At 43.0% G+C, this 20,632-nt stretch overlaps 1 protein-coding gene across 3 annotated transcripts in view; it reads left to right on the top strand.

Annotated features, from left to right (window-relative positions):
• The window catches only part of PACRG (parkin coregulated), a 1,556,366-nt gene extending 1,536,054 nt beyond the window's left edge, over positions 1-20,312 (top strand). For all 3 annotated transcript variants that reach the window (XM_029594132.1, XM_029594133.1, XM_029594131.1), the window contains one exon: positions 19,955-20,312. In XM_029594132.1, coding sequence (XP_029449992.1) covers positions 19,955-20,115 — 161 coding nt within the window. In that variant the 3' untranslated portion in view covers positions 20,116-20,312. The remainder of the gene's footprint in view (positions 1-19,954) is intronic.
• Positions 20,313-20,632: the final 320 nt, after the last annotated feature.

Raw genomic sequence — 20,632 nt, 5'->3', positions numbered from 1 at the left:
AAGGTGATGCATATAGGGAAAAATAACCCATGCTATAATTACACAATGTTGGGTTCCATATTAGGTGCTACAACCCAAGAAAGAGATCTAGGTGTCATAGTGGATAACACATTGAAATCGTCGGTGCAGTGTGCTGCAGCAGTCAAAAAAGCAAACAGAATATTGGGAATTATTAGAAAAGGAATGGTGAATAAAACGGAAAATGTCATAATGCCTCTGTATTGCTCCATGGTGAGACCCACCTTGAATACTGTGTACAATTCTGGTCGCCGCATCTCAAAAAAGATATAATTGCGATGGAGAAGGTACAGAGAAGACCTACCAAAATGATAAGGGGAATGGAACAACTCCTCTATGAGGAAAGACTAAAGAGGTTAGGACTTTTCAGCTTGGAGAAGAGACGACTGAGGGGGGATATGATAGAGGTGTTTAAAATCATGAGAGGTCTAGAACGGGTAGATGTGAATCGGTTATTTACTCTTTCGGATAGTAGAAAGACTAGGGGGCACTCCATGAAGTTAGCATGGGGCACATTTAAAACTAATCGGAGAAAGTTCTTTTTTACTCAACGCACAATTAAACTCTGGAATTTGTTGCCAAAGGATGTGGTTAGTGCAGTTAGTATAGCTGTGTTTAAAAAAGGATTGGATAAGTTCTTGGAGGAGAAGTCCATTACCTGCTATTAAGTTCACTTAGAGAATAGCCACTGCCATTAGCAATGGTTACATGGAATAGACTTAGTTTTTGGGTACTTGCCAGGTTCTTATGGCCTGGATTGGCCACTGTTGGAAACAGGATGCTGGGCTTGATGGACCCTTGGTCTGACCCAGTATGGCATGTTCTTATGTTCTTATGTTCACTCGTCATATTCCTTTCCAGATCATTTATAAATATATTGAAAAGCACAAGTCCAAGTACAGATCCCTGAGGCACTCCACTGTTTACCCTTTTCCACTGAAAAAATTGACCATGTTATCTTACTCTCTGTTTCCTGTTTCAAATTTTGGCTATATTGATACGTTTCTGACCTGGAAAGTACTATTTTTAATAGCAATAACTATAGCCCATAGGTAAATAAATTCCAAGCTTTAGTAAAACAGACAAATTTAAAAAAATAGGGTGGCAATGAGACCTTGTTCTAAATTTTTAACAAATTTGGAGGATAACTGTTTAACAAATGCACATATATGGCTGCGAGCACATCTCTGCAAATATTTTATATATGTATGAGATATGCAAGTTTAGTAAAATACGAGTATTTACCCGCAACATATGCATATATGTAAGCTTACACATGAATCAATGCAATGCATTGAAATCATGTTTATCAATGCCTTGAACATGTTTAGGTTTCCTATTTTAAAAATATATGTGCACATATTTTACACATGAAAGTTAAATAGGACTTACTCGCGTAAGTCCCCCAATTTTAAAAAATGCACACGTAAATTAAATTTACCAATTCATTAATTAGTCCACCAGTTCAACAATTCTTCTCCAGGTCATCAGGACCTTCCTGGTTCTTCAGCCTGAATTCCTCCCAGTTCACCCAGATCTCCTATTTAATCAGTAGTACACAATAAACATGTTTAATACCACTTATGCTGGATAATTAGCAGGTGTAAAAATATGTGATTAAATTGGAAATATATGTATGATGAGTGGCATGGGAGTGAGCCCTTAGTGTTGAGGCATAGGTGATGCAGCTTCATAGGCGAACCTACGAGGCCTATGCTGATAGCTGAATGTGCCCTGAAGCGGGACAGATTGGAGCTTCACCTTTACCAGCTGCCTCCCCTATGGGTTGAGCTCTTGAGTTCTGGCAACTGGCAGGACTTAGGAAGGTCCCTAGGGCAGATGTGAGAGCAAGAGTCCAAGGGCCATGCTGAGGTCAGGGCAGGTAACAGGCTGGAGATACCAAGAGCAGACTAAATTTAGGACAGACGACGAGCAGCGTAGTCAGGTACAGAGAAAGAGGTCAGGTCCAGGTTGCAGGCAAGCGTGGTTAGGTCCAAGTCAAGAGGTCAATTCCAGGTGGCAGACAAGTATGGTCAGGTTAAAAGCAAGATGTCAGAACCAGGAGATCAGGCAAGGATGGACGAAGACACATAAAGAGTCACTGAAAGAGACTGGGAGAAGGAGACGAGGCTAGATGAGGAAGGCTGGATGAAGCAACTGGGCAAGGCAAGTCTTATGAAGCAGGTTGGGCAAGACAAGGCTGGACGAAGCAGACTGGGTAAGGCATGGCTGGATGAAACAGAAATACCAGCACAGGAACAGCAGTCATGGAAATACAGTTCAGCAGAATGCAGGAGAAACATGCACCGCAGTTGGCAGGAGACCCATTGCTGAAGTGTCGGTAGAGCATCCAGGCCAGCCTTATATAGGGAGAGTGCGCTGATGTCATCAAAGGGTGCCATGGGGACTTTCTCACCATGGGCCATTTAAAAATTGGTGCACACTGCATGTGCACATCAAGGGAAGCCCCAGGGAGGATCCAGGTCATGGCGGCATCCAGATGTCATATGCCACTCTTGGCGGCATTTGTCTGCCAGTGTTCCCACCACATGAGGCATCTGGGGTGAGTGTGATGACTTAGAAGGCCATCTCATGTGTCACCAAAAATAACAGTACTCCCCCCCCCCCCCCCAAGCCCCATCCCCAGCATTCTAGGCCTGGGCTTATTGGGGAATCTCTTGTGGAATTCTCGTAATAGTTGTGGGCCTGGAGATTAGAGGCTGGCTCCCATGAATTCTCTTTGGGGCTGAAGTTCTTCCAGGAAATTAAATACTGGATTTGGTTCCTGACTTTCCTGGAATCCAGGATCTCTTTGACTTCATATTGTGTGTCTTCTTCTGCTGCAATTTCAGTGGCCTTGAGGGATTGTCTGGCTGGCCAAGATAAGATGGCTGGCTTCAACAAGGATACAAGGAAGACATGAATCCAAAGAGTCATGGGTAACTTTAGCTTGTAGTCTACTGGCCCTAACTGCCACATAACAGGGAATGGACCCACAAATCTTGGGGCACACTTCAACAAAGGCATTTTAAGGCATATATATTTTGTACTGATCAATACTAGGTCCCCAGGCTGGAACTGAGGTGACAGGTGATGTCTATTGTCCGCCTGCTTCTTGAAACTTCTGCCACTTGTACCAGGTGGTGATGCATTTTTTTCCAAAGGTCATGAATTTTGCATCCCATTAAGTTGGCTGCGGGGCAGGTGACAGAGACCAGGACATCTTTGGTGTACACGAATAATGGCTGAAAAATGAATGAGGACCTGGTTTAACTGCTTACATGATTATTGTAGCAGAACTCCACCCATGGGATTAGGGATGTCCAATTCTCCTGGCATTGGTTTATCAGAGCTCTTAGGAAAGCCTTGAGAGTCTGATTTATTCACTTGGTTTACCCATTGCTCTGGGGAGATAGACCAAGTAAAATGCAAGATAATTCCAAACTTATTGCATAGGCTTTTCCAAAAGCAGGCCAGAAATTGTACTCCTCAGTCTGAGAGAATGAGGAAAGGGAGCCATGCAGACAGAAGATATGCTGGACAAAGAGATTGGCGAATTCAGATACTGAAAAAAGACCAGCGAGAGACGGGAAATGGGCCATCTTTGAAAAACGATCCACCACTGTGCATATAGTGGTGTTGCCACTTGAGAGAGGAAAGTCAGTAATAAAATCAGTGGCCAAGTGGATCCATGTTCCTTGGGGGTTGGCAGTGGCTATAACATCCCCTAAGGTCGAGCTTGAGAACTCTTGCTCATGGCACATTTGGGCAGGACTCTACATATCGCTTCACATCGGTCTTCATCTGAGGCCACCAGTAGTGACGAAAAATTAACTCCAGGGTTTGGGTGATGCCTGGGTACCCCACCAAACAGGAGTCAGGGCCTATTGAAGAACTTTCTGATGTAGAAGTTGAGGAACGAAAGACTTCCCTCGTGGAATTGTCAATGCGGCAGCAACCACAATCCTTGTAGGGTTGATGATATATTGTGGGAGCTCTGGATCAAAGGAATGTGAAAGGGCATTGGTCCATCAGTTCTCCTCTGCTGGGTTATATTGCAGTTCAAAGTTAAACTGGCTAACAAACTATGACCAGCGGGTTTGTCATGGGTTCAGCCACTGAGCTTGAGCCAAGTGTTCCAGATTTTTGTGGTCCATGTAGATAGTCACAGGGTGTCTGGCCCCTTCTAATAAATGTCACCATTCCTCTAAGGCTAGCTTCACTGCTAGCAGCTCGCGGTTTTTCTCCGCAGAAGTACATTTTTTAGAGAAATAGGAGCAGGTCCCAAGAGATCTATAGTTGTTTACTGTAAAAGGACATCCCTTACCCCAAGGGTAGAAGCATCTACCTCCAGTATGAATAGCTTGGAAGAGTCTGGGTGCTGCAGGCAAGGTCATGGATGAATTCCTCCTTTAGTCACTGAAATGCCTGAATAGCACTGTCAGGCCAATTCTTGCTATCTGAACCCTTTTTAGAAAGATTGGTGAGTGGTGCAGCCAATGTAGACTAGCCCTGAATTGCCTGTAATAGTTTGCAAACCTGAGGAAGCACTGCAGGGCTTTGAGACCCATGGATTGAGGTGACTCCAGGATTGTTTTCAGTTTCTCCAGGTCCATGCATAGACCTTGCTGGGAAATGATATAGCCTCCTGTTCGAAAGCACATTTTTCTAAATTTGCATAAAGATGGTACACACAGAGTCTCTAGAGAACTCTTCACATTATCTCAATGTTCTTGCAATCAGTTTGAAAAGACTAGGATATCATCCAGATATACCTCAATATGAGAGTAAAGATCATCCTGAAAAATCTCATTGTAAAGTAAAAGATCGCGGGAGCTTTGCATAACTCGAAGGGCATCACCACTTATTCATAATTTCTATTCCCAGTACTTAAAGTGGCTTCCATTCATTCCCTTTTGGATCCTAATCAGGTCAAGCTTGGTAAATATCCATGCCCCTCTTTGGTCGGAAAGCACTGAGATCCGTGGGAGAGAGTATTAGTTCTTCTTGGTAATAGCATTGAGATCTCAGTAATTGATGCAAGGATGTAGCAAAGTGTCTATTTCCCCATGAAAAAGAAGCCAGCCCCTGCAGGTGACAAAGAAGGGTTAATGAACCCTCTGTCCAGATTTTCATGGATATATTTGGTCATAGTCTTTGTCTCTGAGATGGACAGCGGATAGTCTCTGCTCCTAGGTGGCACCTTCCCTGGAACAAAGTAGCAGGACCATCTCTCTGGAACTCCTTACCCAACCCACTCCGTTTAATATCAAATCCTCATCATTTCAAAAAGGCTTTAAAAACATTCTTTTTTCAACAAGCATTTAACACTCCCACTAAGCATCTCCCCGATCAAAAATGAAACTCCATCCCCTAAATTTCTCTCATCAGATACATATTACCTTAGGGGTAGATTTTCAGACGAGCGCGAACAGCCTACTTTTGTTTGCGCTCCAGGCGCAAACAAAAGTACGCTGGATTTTAGTAGATACGCGCGTAGTCGCGCGTATCGGCTAAAATCCTGGATCGGCGCGCGCAAGGCTATCGATTTCGTATAGCCTGCGCGCGCCGAGCCGCGCAGCCTACCCCCGTTCCCTCCTAGGCCGCTCCGAAATCGGAGCGGCCTAGAAGGGAACTTTCCTTTGCCCTCCCCTCACCTTCCCCTCCCTTCCCCTACCTAACCCACCCGCCCGGCCCTGTCTAAACCCCCATCCTACCTTTGTCGGGGGATTTACGCCTCCCGGAGGGAGGCGTAAATCCCCGCGCGCCAGCGGGCCTCCTGCGCGCCGGGCCGCGACCTGGGGGCGGGTACGGAGGGCGCGGCCACGCCCCCGGGCCGTAGCCACGCCCCCGTACCCGCCCCCAAAACGCTGCCGACACGCCCCCCGCAACGCCGCGCGCTCCGGCCCCGCCCCCGACACGCCTCCCGACACGCCCACTCCGAAAACCCCGGGACTTACGCGAGTCCCAGGGTTCTGCGCGCGCCGGTGAGCCTATGTAAAATAGGCTCACCGGCGCGCAGGGCCCTGCTCGCGTAAATCCGCCCGGTTTTGGGCGGATTTACGCGAGCAGGGCTCTGAAAATCCGCCCCTTAACGTCTCTCCTCTATCATCCCATCCGTGTTCTTTCTAGGACATTACAATTCGATAAGTTGCTACACCCCCCTCCCCCCCTCCATCCCTTTTACCCTCCCTACTCTTTACCCATGGCATGTTACCATTATTATTATTTTGTTATTTAATAATTTGTTTTAGCTAACATTTATCTAGCTATTTAGTTAAATTTATGTATTTTAAGTTTATTTTAGTTATATTTTATTTTTACTTTATTTTAACATGTTGTAAACCGTTTTGATAAAATTTTATTTTAAAAAGCGGTATATAAATACTTTTAAATAAAATAAATAAATAAATAAAATAAAATAAATGGAACAATCATAGGAGCGATGTGGTAGCAGGACCTCCGCCTGCTGTTTGCTAAAGACATCCGCATACTCTGCATATTGTGATGGAGACCCGATAGCTCTGGGGTGACTGTTCGGGCGATGTGCCAACAGGCAAAACTTTTGAGAGACATTGTTCATGAGAGCTTGAGCTCCATCTAGTAATCTGTAGATAGAGGTAGGGCTGATGCCACATGAACCAAGGTAGGCCCAAGATGATAGTATTGACTACTTTGGGAAGCATCTACAAGTTGATATGTTCTCTGTGCAGAAGGCCTATCTGCATAGTGAGGGAACAGTTGCTGATTGTGACCCAAACAGGTAGGAGTTCTTCATGAACAGAAGAGATTGTGAGTGTGGTGTTCAACAGGATGGTTGGTATACCATACTGATATACCATGGACTCATGAATGAAGCTGCCTCCAGCACCAATATCAAGACTTGGGTATCAACATAAGTGTCCCCCAAATGAGAGACGAACTGGTACTAGAATTTGTGGAAAGGAACATAGTTGACCTAGGGTGGCCTCTCCTGCCAGACCTAGGTCCTGGAGTTTCCCATCTTGGCTGGGCAATGATTTGAGAAGTGCCCAGGTGTAGCACAGTATAAACACAAGTTGAGTCATTGGCATCTCTGCTTCTCCTCCATAGACAACTTGAGGCAATCTATCAGCATGGACTCTTCTTGTACTGGACCCGGTTCAGGAGGTGACCTGGAAACCACTGGGCATTGGAAACTAGGGATTAGATGAATGGGATGACAAACTAAGCCCCTCTCTCAACCACATTCTTGAAATCTGAGGTCCAGGCATATGTCCAAACTGAAATCTGAGGTCAAGCATATCAGGGAGATCTCGGCTGGCCAGCTCATCTTTGATATGCTCTGACAGCCCTTGCCTGAAAATGGCAATTAAGTTATCACTGCCCCATAGGAGTTCAAATGCCAGTGTGTGAAAAAGGATAGTATACTCCCTACAGATCAGGAGCCTTGTCAGATCTGAAAAAGCTTGGTCACCATTGAGGACATGAGACCAGGCTCATCAAAAGTCATGCGGAATTCTTGCAAAACATTGTCCAAATTCCCTAGAAGCAGGTCATCTCTCTCCCAAAGGAGTAAAGCCCAATCTAAAGTGGAACCACCCAACAGGGACAAGATATATGTAACCTTGACCTGATCAGATGGGAAGAGAGGTACTTGCAATTCAAATTGCATCCAGCATTGATTAAAAAAGCCTCTACCCTTGGGGAAATCCCCATCATACCTTGGAGAAGGAGGCAGAAGAAGTGTGAGAGTAACAGGCCTTACCAGAGGTGCTGGAATGGGTGCCATGGGAACTGTACGGGCAGCTAAACCCTGAAAATAATTGCCCATCATATTCAGTTGGTCCTGCTGCTGTTCTAGATGATGAGCTAACCCAGCAATGTCAGAGGCCTGGGACAAGTCTGCTGAGCTCATGACCTCAACAAACTGTAATGAGTGGAGTGAGAGTAAGCCCTTAGTGCTGTGGCATAGTTGATGTAGCTTCGTAGGCAAACATGCTGACTGCTGGCAAATGCACCCTGAAGTAAGATAGACTGGAACTTCACCTATTCCAGCTGCCTCTCCCCAGATCAAAGCCCTTGGGGTCTAGCAGCTGACAGGACCCCTAGCTGGGTCCCTAGGACAGAAGTCTAAGGGAATGCCGGAGACAGGACAGGACAGGCGGCAGGCAAGAGTGGTCAGGTCCAAAGCAAAGAGGTCAGTACCAGGAGATCAGGCAAGCATAGACAAAGACATACAAAGAGTCACTGAATGAGACTGGGAGGAGGGGATGAGGCGAGATGAGAAAGGCTTGATGAGGTAGGCTGGGCAAGAGCAGCACTCACTGCACTAGGATGGAGACCCATTGCTAAGGCATCGGTAGAGAGTCCAGGTCAGTCTTATATAGGGAGAATCTGCTGATGTCATCAAAGGGCGCCATAGGAACTTTCCCACTGCAGGCCCTTTAAGAATTGGTGTGTAGTCTGTGCGCATGAGTAGGGAGGCCCCTGGGAGGATCCAGGTCATGGTGACATCATCCTGGCATCGTGTGTTAGTCTCTGCAGTGTTTGTCTGTCAGCAGCATTCCTGCCATGTGAGGAGGCCATTGGTGTCTAGGGTGAGAGAGGCAGCTTAAAGGGCCATCTCTTGGACTGCCAAATGTAACAGTATGCACAGGTAAATGTCTTTTAAAATAGCTATTTACTCGTGTGATGACCCTTTTTTATACACGTATTTATGTGTGTGCAGAAAGTGAAAATGCACACGTAGCTTTTTACTTTTATAAAATACAGAATTCGCAAATAGATTCTATGAAGGTCACCTGCTATAGGTGTCAACTTTGCTTTCTTGGATCTTTATTTTTCTATATTGAATGTGCACTAAACACAAGTGTACCTTCTGTGATTTTTACCTGAAATCAAGTTATATAAGTAAAGGATTTTATTTTGAACAATACTTTTATTTATTTATTTAAAACATTTTCTATACCGTCGTAAAGTTAAATACCATCACAACGGTTTACAGAAGGGCACGATAAAGAGAAATATGGGTGGTATAGATTACAAATTACTCGTGTGCCATCATAGTACGGTAACAATTTAAAATAATAAACTAGGTGTGTAAGTTAAACCTGATTGTTAGCAACAAATTAGGAAGTTTGATTTTAACATTAATGTGCTTATGTAGGTTACTAAAAACTTCTAGCTTGGTGCATACTTAAGTGAACGTGTGTGGTTTTCCTTCTGAACTATTACAGAGGCCCTCCACAAAAGTCTTGGTATAGACAGAATAAAAGCCTTTGAAATAAATAATACTACGCATATAATTTTTATCCACATAATGCTTTGAAAATTCAAAATTATTTTCTCAATTTAATTTTAATCAGTCTATTGTACTGCCTTTCGTCTTTCCAAAGCCTCAGTCTAACAAAGCAGTACAGGTCCTGCATACTGTTGACTTTAGGAGAACTTTCCTTTTTTTTTTTTTAACTAGGAAAGGACAAAGACTTTCAGGAAATCCTCTCCACCATTCATCTTTTATGATCTGAGCTAGCAAGGTTTACTGGTTAAAAAGTGATCAGACTATATCAATTATTGCTTGTCCACAGAGAAAATACCTACTTGTAGAAGGTGTTCTCTGTAGCCAGCAGGACAAATCAGCCACACAATCCTCCCCTCCTCCCCTTATAATTGTGCTTATCTTGTGATTGACTGAGGAGACTCACATGGAGCGGCTGCACGGGAATACCCATGCATGCTCAGAACAGTTTTTTTCTTTCTGAGCAGAGTACTTCCATCTCAACACTGTTAGATGATGTCACCCCACTTTGGTGGCTATTTGTCCTGCTACCTACAAAGGCCACCAGGTGAGCAATTTTGTATTCTTGGAACTTTATTTTTCTATATTGAATGTGCACTAAACACAAGTGTATCTTCTGTGATTTTTACCTGAAATCAAGTTATCTCAGTAAAGAATTTTATTTTGAATAACACTTACAGTGATGGTGTATATTTATCCTACTGCAGAGAACCTCCAGAAAACCCTTAGGGCCAGATTTTAAAACAGCACGAGGGCGTAGATTTGTTCGCACAACCCGGCACGAACAAATCTACGCCCAATTTCATAACATGTGTGCGGAGCCACGCGCATGTTATACAATCCGGGGTCGCCCCGATGGCTTTCCCTGTTCCCTCCGAGGCCGCTCCGAAATTGGAGCGGCCTCAGAGACAACTTTCCTTCTGCCCCCCCTACTTTCCCCTCCCTTCCCCTATCTATCCCACCCCCAGCCCTAATTAAAACCTCCTCCTGACCTCCAGGCAACTTGCGCGTGCCTGCCGGCTGCCGGCCTGCCATCCCTTGGCATGGCAGCTGTTGCCGGAGGCCTCAGTCCCGCCCCCGGCAAGCCCCCAAGCTGACACCCTGCCAACGGCCCTGCCCCCGGAACGCCCCTTTTTGCAAGCCCCGGGACATACACACATCCCAGGGCTTGCGCGCGCTGCCGAGCCTATGCAAAATAGGCTCGGTGCACGCAGGGGCAGATTTTCTCGGGTTATGCGCATAGCCTTTGAAAATCTGCCCCTTAGAGCTTTGAAGGACTTGTCCTTTACCCCCTATGTGGAAGGAACCTGGGAGCGTGGGATCTCCCACATGAGTCCCTGTTTCAGAGGAGATGTTGGGGCAGGGGCTAAATGCATAATGTAGGATACTAAAATTGCTCAGCCTCCATGCAGTGCTGTTTTACAGTGCACATACTTTTATCCGCTCCCTGCTTCCTACATTTCCTTTAACATGCTTCCGATTTGGAGGTCCGAGCACTCACACTACTTTGGGACTGACAGCAATTGCCAGCAGTTTAATGGGAATAATGCATATCAGGTCCTGTTGATGACAAACAGGGAGGCATGGTATAGTCCTGTGTGCAGGAGTCAGCTTAACGTATTTTCCCAATACAGCAGCCTAAAATGAATTGTGGATTACTGATAGCATGCTAAGGAAGAAAATTTACTTTTATTGTAAAGTTTAAAAAAATATGTTCATTGAACTGATGCTAAATACTGTAACAGAAAATGTTTTTTTTGTTATTATGAAAAAAGCACTAAGCACCTGTATTTACAACGACAATTGTGACCAAAAAATACTTAGCATCATTACCATGCTTTATTATAGAGGCATGTCAACCATAAGGTTTCTAGCTTATCATTCCAAACCAATCTACATCCCATTGCACTCGCTTTTTATGAGGCATCACTTTTGTCCTTCTAGAGTAATTAACTTTGCAGTATGCTCCCACCATGAGTTGTGAGGTATACCTGCTGTGTAATTTAAGAAGCCATTAGACACATTTGAAAAGGAAAGGAATATTATTGTTCTCTTTGAAGTATATCATGTGGAATTTGGTTTCCCAGAAGAGAAAAGCTGTATAATAGAGGCCATTATTCATTTCCTTATCTAGGTACTATAACTGCTGGGACTGAGAGTGGACTGAGCAGCATTTGCTTAGTTCTTGCATTTCTGGTTTTATAGTTAAATGGTTCAGTTGTCAAAAAGAACTTCTGATGTGAAAGGGACATATATATATATATATATATATATATATATATATATATATATATATATAAACCTAAACAAAAACCCAGGAAGAAAAGCAAAGGGAAAACAGACAAAGATTTTTGTTTAGTTGTTTGTTTGTTTTTTTCATGTACCATGACTGTCAGCTTCTAGCCACAATTCACCTGAGCTGCCATTATAAAGGTGGGTGCACAGCTCCCTTCACATCCAGTCCCAACGGTGTTCTAAGGACATGTCTGTGACTAAGGCAGAGGATACAGCTGAAAATGCACATCAATTATTCCAATGTCCTGTTATTTGTACCCTCCATTATCTAATCAAAATTTCCTAATTTACTAAAACTTGTACTGGAAATTGTTGTGTTTAAGGTGAAAAAATGTTATTCCAGATAAATTACCTATATATATTAGAGATGTGAATCAGAAGGGGTATCAGTTTGGATTCCGGTTCCGATTCACATCGTGAAATTTTTATCTTGCAGTCCGATCGGGTTTTTTTTATCGGCTGCACCCGAGCCAATAACCAAAAAATACAGCCGACTCTTTAAAATGAGTTTGTAGTATCCCCCCAGCCTCTGGAACCCCCCCAGGGGGGGTCCCTGTCACATGGTAGGAGCAATGGACGGCCGGCGCCATCTTTAAAAATGGCGCGGGTCATCCAGTGCACCTACCATGTGACAGGGGCCGACCAATGGCACCGATAGCCCCTGTCACATGGTAAGAGCAAAGGGCCATCGGCGCCATTTTGATTAGTGGCAGCCGACAGCCCGAGCGCGGGAGATCGCTCCCGAGACCCCCGCTGGACCACCAGGTATTTAAAAATTGGGGGGGGGGGTCCGGAGGGTGGGGGGATACTAACAAACTCATGTTTTTAGGTTGTGTCCTTTCTTCCCGCCCCCCCAATAACGATAAGAAAACCCACTAAATTAATCGTGGGGTTTCCTATCGCTATCGGGGACCCCCGATATCTGTCGATATTGAAAATATCAGACGATATTTTCAATATCAATATTTTCAATACCCCCCGAGGAGTAGGTTGTATCCCAGAGAACACCTTCAGCCTCTTATGTGAGTTGGTATCAAATTGTGGCTGTAGACTTTCTCTAGTATCTTTACTATTGTATCAATCAACACCTCAGGAGAATAGGTTATTTCCCCTGATATCAGACGATATTTTCAATCATCAGATAAACGATTCACATCCCTAATATATATCACTGTATTCTTCAGGTGGAAGCACTAAGATGCCAAACTGAGGAATGGGAGAGCCATATATACCTTCCAGCATAGTCAAAATCTCCTCAGCAGTAAGTTCATGATTGAGCAGGAGTCAATGACATTGCAAATATCAAATGCAGGAGCCCATACACCAGGACTTCCTAAACCTGTCCTGGGGACCCCACAGCCAGTCAGATTTTCAGGATATCCACAATGAATATACATGAGATGAATTTGCATATCAGAATATGCACATTTATCTCAGAATATGCACATTTATCTCATAGATTATTCATTGTGGATATCCTGAAAACCTGACTGATTATGGGGTACCAGGACACGTTTGGGAAGCCCTGCCATAAACTCTCCACTACTCCCTTCTCTCTCTCCTCCTCTCCCCTTTAAGGCACTACCATTCTTGCAACATCTTGAGAGCCAAAAACTTTCTGTAATCAAACCTCTTCTCCCCCCGAGGAGTAGGTTGTATCCCAGAGAACACCTTCAGCCTCTTATGTGAGTTGGTATCAAATTGTGGCTGTAGACTTTCTCTAGTATCTTTACTATTGTATCAATCAACACCTCAGGAGAATAGGTTATTTCCCCTGATGTGACCTCACAAATTCATCTAATGTACAGTATGAATCCATTCCCTTCTCAACTGCTGTGGTAACTTCTCAAATTCATCAGTAAGGGGTACATTTTTAAAGGCACTCGCATGCGTCCGTGTGCACATGATTCCCGGCACACCCACAAGGACGCACCGATTTTATAACATGCGCACATCACCATGCACAAGTTATAAAATCTGATACCCACGCATACATGCGCGCCTGATTTTGTATCGGCATGCATATGTGCCACTCGCACATGGGGGGGGGGGATTTTTTAAACCACACACGGCAACACGATTGGGTTTCTGCCCAGTTCCCTCCCAGTCCACTCCAATAATTAATGATAAAAAAGGTTTTTATCATGCATGAGAGAGAGAGAGAGAAAGAGCGAGAAAGAGCGAGCACCTCTGGAGAAACCAATATGTAACTTTGCTACATATACGACTTTAAGAGGGGGCACTTTTAATTCAGTGTGGGGTTTGGGGAGTGGGGTAGGTTTGGGGGACAATTTTACATACACAGTCTGAGGTGTGAATAGAAAAGTTGACATCACTGAAGATTTTCTGTCATTTGGAGCAATGAAAGGTAAAAGAGGAGTTGATTTGTACCATGTCCTCTCTCCCTAACTTGATTCCACCTTTTCGGTTGATATTGTGCCTGCAGTGCAATGCAAAAATTAACGCTGGTGCGATAAATTTATTGCAACTTGCAGAGATTACCTGTCCAATGCGGGAGCAGGGAAATTATCCTAATCACACCCCCATTTTTATCGCAGTCACTATTTCTGCTATATTTATAGCTTTTTGTTAGGAATTATTAGGAAGGGAATGGTTAATAAAACAGAAAATGTCAATAATGCCTCTATATCGCTCCATGGTGAGACCGCACCTGGAATACTGTGTACAATTCTGGTCGCCGCATCTCAAAAAAGATATAATTGCGATGGAGAAGGTACAGAGAAGGGCTACCAAAATGATAAAGGGGATGGAACAGCTCCCCTATGAGGAAAGGCTGAAGAGGTTATTGCTGTTCAGCTTGGAGAAGAGAACGGCTGAGGGGGGATATGATAGAGATGTTTAAAATCATGAGAGGTCTTGAACGAGTAGATGTGACTCGGTTATTTACACTTTTGAATAACAGAAGGACTAGAGGGCATTCCATGAAGTCAGCAAGTAGCACATTTAAGTCTAATCGAAGAAAATTCTTTTTCACTCAATGCACAATAAAGCTCTGGAACCAGACTGCTGGTGCTAACCTTTAAAAAGGACATAGAGCAGCTTTTAAACTAGAACAAAGGGGAAAGCTGACATTCACTCAGCAGCGCATGGTTCGGAGAGAGGTATCTTCAAAGGATACTAATGATGCATTAGCATTAGGGCATCCTGACAGTGAGGTTCCAATAATTAGAAAAATAGTCCAAGTGCCTGTAACTAAAAACTCACCTGAGCTAAAAAATTCTAACTTATCCCTATCAATTAAAAAGCAGAATGAAAATACAAACAAAAAACAAACTTTGAAATGTTTGATGCTAATGCCAGAAGTCTAGGAAGATGGGAGAATTAGAATGTATAGCAGTGAATGATGGCATAGACTTAATTGGCATCTCAGAGACATGGTGGAAAGAGGATAACCAATGGGACAGTGCTATAACGGGGTACAAATTAAATCGCAATGTCAGAGAGGAGCACCCAGGAGGAGGTGTGGCGCTTTATGTCCGGGATGGCATAGAGTCCAACAGGATAAACATCCTGCATGAGACTAAATACAAAATTGAATATTTATGGGTAGAAATCCCTTGTATGTTGGGGAAGACTATAGTGATAGGAGTATACTACCGTCCACCTGGTCAAGATGGTGAGACAGACAGTGAAATGCTAAGAGAAATTAGGGAAGCTAACCAAATTGGTAGTGCAGTAATAAAGGGAGACTTCAATTACCCCAATATTGACTGGGTAAATGTATCATCAGGACACGCTAGAGAGATAACATTCCTGGATGGAATAAATGATAGATTTATGGAGCAATTGGTTCAGGAACCAATGAGAGAGGGAGCAATTTTAGATCTAATTCTCAGTGGAGCACAGGACTTGGTGAGAGAGAATGGTGGTGGGGCCGCTTGGAAATAGTGATCATAATATGATCAGATTTGATTTAATGACTGGAAGAGGAACAGTGTGCAAATCCAAGGCTCTCGTGCTAAACTTTCAAAAGGGAAACTTTGATAAAATGAGAAAAATTGTTAGAAAAAAACTGAAAGGAGCAGCTACAAAAGTAAAAAATGTCCAAGAGGCGTGGTCATTGTTAAAAAAATACCATTCCAGAAGCACAGTCCAGATGTATTCCACACATTAACAAAGGTGGAAAGAAGGCAAAACGATTACCGGCATGGTTAAAAGGGGAGGTGAAAGAAGCTATTTATCCAAAAGATCTTCATTCAAAAATTGGAAGAAGGATCCAACAGAAGAAAATAGGATAAAGCAAAAACGTTGGCAAGTTAAATGTAAGACATTGATAAGACAGGCTAAGAGAGAATTTGAAAAGAAGTTGGCTGTAGAGGCAAAAACTCACAGTAAAAACCTTTTTAAAATATATCCAAAGCAGAAAGGCTGTGAGGGAGTCAGTTGGACCATTAGATGATCGAGGGGTTAAAGGGGCACTTAGATAAGATAAGGCCATTGCAGAAAGATTAAATGATTTCTTTGCTTCGGTGTTTACTGAAGAGGATGTTGGGGAGGTACCCGTAATGGAGAAGGTTTTCATGGGTAATGATTCAGATGGACTGAATCAAATCACGATGAACCTAGAAGATGTGGTAGACCTGACTGACAAACAGAAGAGTAGTAAATCACTTGGACCGGATGGTATACACCCCAGAGTTCTGAAGGAACTAAAAAATGAAATTTCAGACCTATTATTAAAAATTTGTAACCTGTCATTAAAATCATCCATTGTACCTGAAGACTGGAGGATAGCAAATGTAACCCCAATATTTAAAAAGGGCTCCAGGGGCGATCCGGGAAACTGCAGACCAGTTAGCCTGACTTCAGTGCCAGGAAAAATAGTGGAAAGTGTTCTAAACATCAAAATCACAGAACATATAGAAAGACATGGTTTAATGGCTTTATCCAGGGCAAGTCTTGCCTCACAAATCTGCTTCACTTTTTTGAAGGTGTTAATAAATATGTGGATAAAGGTGAACCAGTAGATATAGTATACTTGGATTTTCAGAAGGTGTTTGACAAAGTTCCTCATGAGAGGCTTCTAGGAAAAGTAAAAAGTCATGGTATAGGTGGCGATGTCCTTTCGTGGATTGCAAACTGGCTAAAAGACAGGAAACAGAGAGTAGGATTAAATGGACAATTTTCTCAGTGGAAGGGAGTGGACAGTAGAGTGCCTCAGGGATCTGTATTGGGTCCCTTACTTTTCAATATATTTATAAATGATCTGGAAAGAAATACGACGAGTGAGAAAATCAAATTTGCAGATCTTACAAAATTGTTCAGAGTAGTTAAATCACAAGCAGATTGTGATAAATTGCAGGAAGACCTTGTGAGACTGGAAAATTGGGTATCCAAATGGCAGATGAAATTTAATGTGGATAAGTGCAAGGTGATGCATATAGGGAAAAATAACCCATGCTATAATTACACAATGTTGGGTTCCATATTGGGTGCTACAACCCAAGAAAGAGATCTATGCGTCATAGTGGATAACACATTGAAATTTTCGGTTCAATGTGCTGCAGCAGTCAAAAAAGCAAACAGAATGTTGGGAATTATTAGAAAGGGAATGGTGAATAAAACAGAAAATATCATAATGCCTCTGTATCGCTCCATGGTGAGACTGCACCTTGAATACTGTGTACAATTCTGGTCGCCGCATCTCAAAAAAGATATAATTGCGATGGAGAAGGTACAGAGAAGGGCTACCACAATGATAAGGGGAATGGAACAGCTCCCCTATGAGGAAAGACTAAAGAGGTTAGGACTTTTCAGCTTGGAGAAGAGACGGCTGAGGGGGGATATGATCGAGATGTTTAAAATCATGAGAAGTCTAGAACAGGTAGATGTGAATCGGTTATTTACTTTTTCGGATAGTAGAAGGACTAGGGGGCACTCGATGAAGTTAGCATGGGGCACATTTAAAACTAATCGGAGAAAGTTCTTTTTTACTCAACGCACAATTAAACTCTGGAATTTGTTGCCAGAGGATGTGGTTAGTGCAGTTAGTATAGCTGTGTTTAAAAAAGGATTGGATAAGTTCTTGGAGGAGAAGTCCATTACCTGCTATTAAGTTCACTTAGAGAATAGCCACTGCTATTAGCATTTTGGGTACTTGCCAGGTTCTTATGGCCTGGATTGGCCACTGTTGGAAACAGGATGCTGGGCTTGATGGACCCTTGGTTTGACCCAGTATGGCATTTTCTTATGTTCTTATGTTGTTGCCAGAGGATGTGGTTAGTGTAGCTGGGTTCAGAAAAGGTTTGGGTAAGTTCTTGGAGGAGAAGTCCATTAACGGCTATTAATCAAGTTTACTTAGAAAATAGCCACTGCTATTAATTGCATCAGTAGCATGGGATCTTCTTGGTGTTTGGGTACTTGCCAGGTTCTTGTGGCCTGGTTTGGCCTCTGTTGGAAACAGGATGCTGGGCTTGATGGACCCTTGGTCTGACCCAGCATGGCAATTTCTTATGTTCTTATGTTCTTGATGAATCTAGGCCTCAGTTAATTATTATTTCTTCCTTTTATCTATCCTCCACCTATTCAAATTGCTCTGGGTAAAATACTAGTTATAACATAAAACAATAAGTACATATTGCAAGACAAGCAAGAGTATAAATGATAAATACATATAGCAACACAAGAAAATAATTCCACTTTCTCTTCACCAACAAGGCCCTCCATGAATCAACACCCACTCCCTAATATCAGTTCATAGGAAGTAATGGCAACTGTGAGGATGTGGCCCAAAACTTACCGCCATGAACAGGAGTAAATATATTTGTGTCTGAGTGTTCCTGGAGGCAAATAAGAGGCATATATGTATTTAGATAAATATCCGTTTGTTGGTTTATTCATGGGTGGGGAGGAGGGGATTAATGGAACAGGTACAGTGGCTTCTTCTGCAAATTCAAATTACATTCAAGATTATTTTTTTTTACTAAATTTCCTCTCCAGATTTCCAAATGAATTTGGGTGAATCAACTCCCATGTCATTTATAACATATTTGATCCCCTTCTCCTTGAAATGAATTAACATGAGCATAGCATATTTTTTTATAATTTCATTGTTGTGTACCCTTTGCAATGTTCACACTGGTGCAGAATTTAAAAATATGCCACAGATCTTAGCAGCAATATGTAAACAAATCCTCTGCCAAGAACTACATCATAAAGACTTTTAAATAAGTAAAAACCTATTTTCCCAGGTAGAAATCCAGTTTTGAAAAATGCCCCTAAATATTACATAAAGTAGGCAGACTGTTTCATAACACCTGAACTTTTCAAAGCATTTAGAGGAGGCATTCCTAGAGAAAGATGTTATAGGTGCAATCAGAAAATATCGGGCCTGATTTTTAAAAGGTTATGCGTGCCGGGCCCATTTTTAAAAGGCCCAACGACGTGCGTAAAGCCCCGGGACGCGTGTAAGTCCCTGGGCTTTCCAAAAGCGGTGGTCCAGGGGTGGGGCGGGGGTGGGGGGCGGGTCCAGAGGCCTCCGACAGAGCAGCCATTGCCGCTCTGTCAGAGGATCGCGTGCCAGCAGGCTGCCGGCACAGGCAAATTGCGCCTGCCTAGAGGTAGGCGCAAAAGGTAAGACAAGAGTTGGGGGCGGGGTTAGAGTAGGACTAGGGGGGGGGGAAGGTTAGGGGAAGGGGTGAGAAGGTTAGGTTAGGGGGGAGGGAATGGAGGAAGGCAGCAAGGCTCGGCATGCGCAAGGTGCACAATTGTGCGCACTTCTTTTTAAATCTACCCCATCATGTGTAGATTGCATTTTCAACTCACATTATTTCCCAGAGACATTTTAGCCGCAGAAAAAACAGGTGCAAAAGTCCGTGAGTACTTTCTACCCCTGGTAATCTTCAAAGAAAGAATTGGAGTATACTTTTCCTTTGAAAATTAGACACAGTGCCATAGGTATAAAGTAGCCTTTTTCACTAGGTGGGTTGCTTGAATATTGCCTGCTAAATGTAACTATAAATGTGCATACTGTGTCCCAACATGCAGTCTTGTAGCTGAATTTAGGGGAGCTGTTCCCAATAGTATGTTTTGGGCAGCATCAGATTGTATTTTCAAATCATTATTACCCAGAGAAATGCTACCCACACACACAAAGCAGGTACAGAAGTCTGTGGGGATAATGTTCCCATGCCAATATTCAAAGAGAAAACACATGTGTTCTTTACCTTTGAAAATTAGATAGAATGTCCATGGATACAAATTGCCCTCTTAATAGGCTCCATTCCCTTTTCCTCAGAAGAAAAAGTGAAACAATATCATTTGGCTAATATCAATTGGTTTGTAACACTTTCACAAATATTCAGAAAACTGACACTTTTTATGTTTTGTTTTTATTTTTAGTTAACACAGGAGACGGCATTGACTACAGTCAACAGAAGCGTGAAAATATTGGAGACCTGATTCAGGAGACTCTGGAAGCTTTTGAACGTTACGGAGGAGAAGACGCTTTTATAAATATTAAATACATGGTCCCAACTTATGAATCCTGCTTGTTAAACTAAGAAAACAGAGTAGCTGTGTCATAAAATTATAGGCTACATTTGTGTCCTAAAAGCTTATCCCTATTTGTGTATACTATAACATCTAGCTATGTATGACTTTCCCTACAGCTGCTAAAATAATACCCTCTGCACCATTAGACTGTTAGCCCTATTGTGAGGAAGGCTGTTCAATACATAAATAGTGACTGTTTCTTAGATTACAATGGTGTACTGTGCTTTTTTGTACCATGAAAGAATTGCTTCTTTATAACAGTGCTGACTGGAATAGGAGTCATGGCTAAACCTCCAGTTGTATAGGCAATAAAACTATAATTTTCATACGCAATTCAGCAGTTGGAGTTCTGTGTCCGGGTGCCCCGAGGGTGATGTCAGAGGTTGTAACGAGAAGGGTTTATGCTGACTGCTTAATAGGTATTTGTCATGGAAGAGAAACACCAATTCAAGCAAGACCTCTCTAGCAGCTGTCCAGAACAAAATGCTGTAATGTACAATAAAGCTCTTGAATGGATATACATGT

The sequence above is a fragment of the Rhinatrema bivittatum genome, chromosome 3 (genome assembly GCF_901001135.1).
Source record: "Rhinatrema bivittatum chromosome 3, aRhiBiv1.1, whole genome shotgun sequence".
Classification (NCBI taxonomy): domain Eukaryota; kingdom Metazoa; phylum Chordata; class Amphibia; order Gymnophiona; family Rhinatrematidae; genus Rhinatrema; species Rhinatrema bivittatum.
The sequence above is the reverse complement of the archived record's forward strand: the minus strand, read 5'-3'. Positions and strand labels throughout refer to the sequence as shown.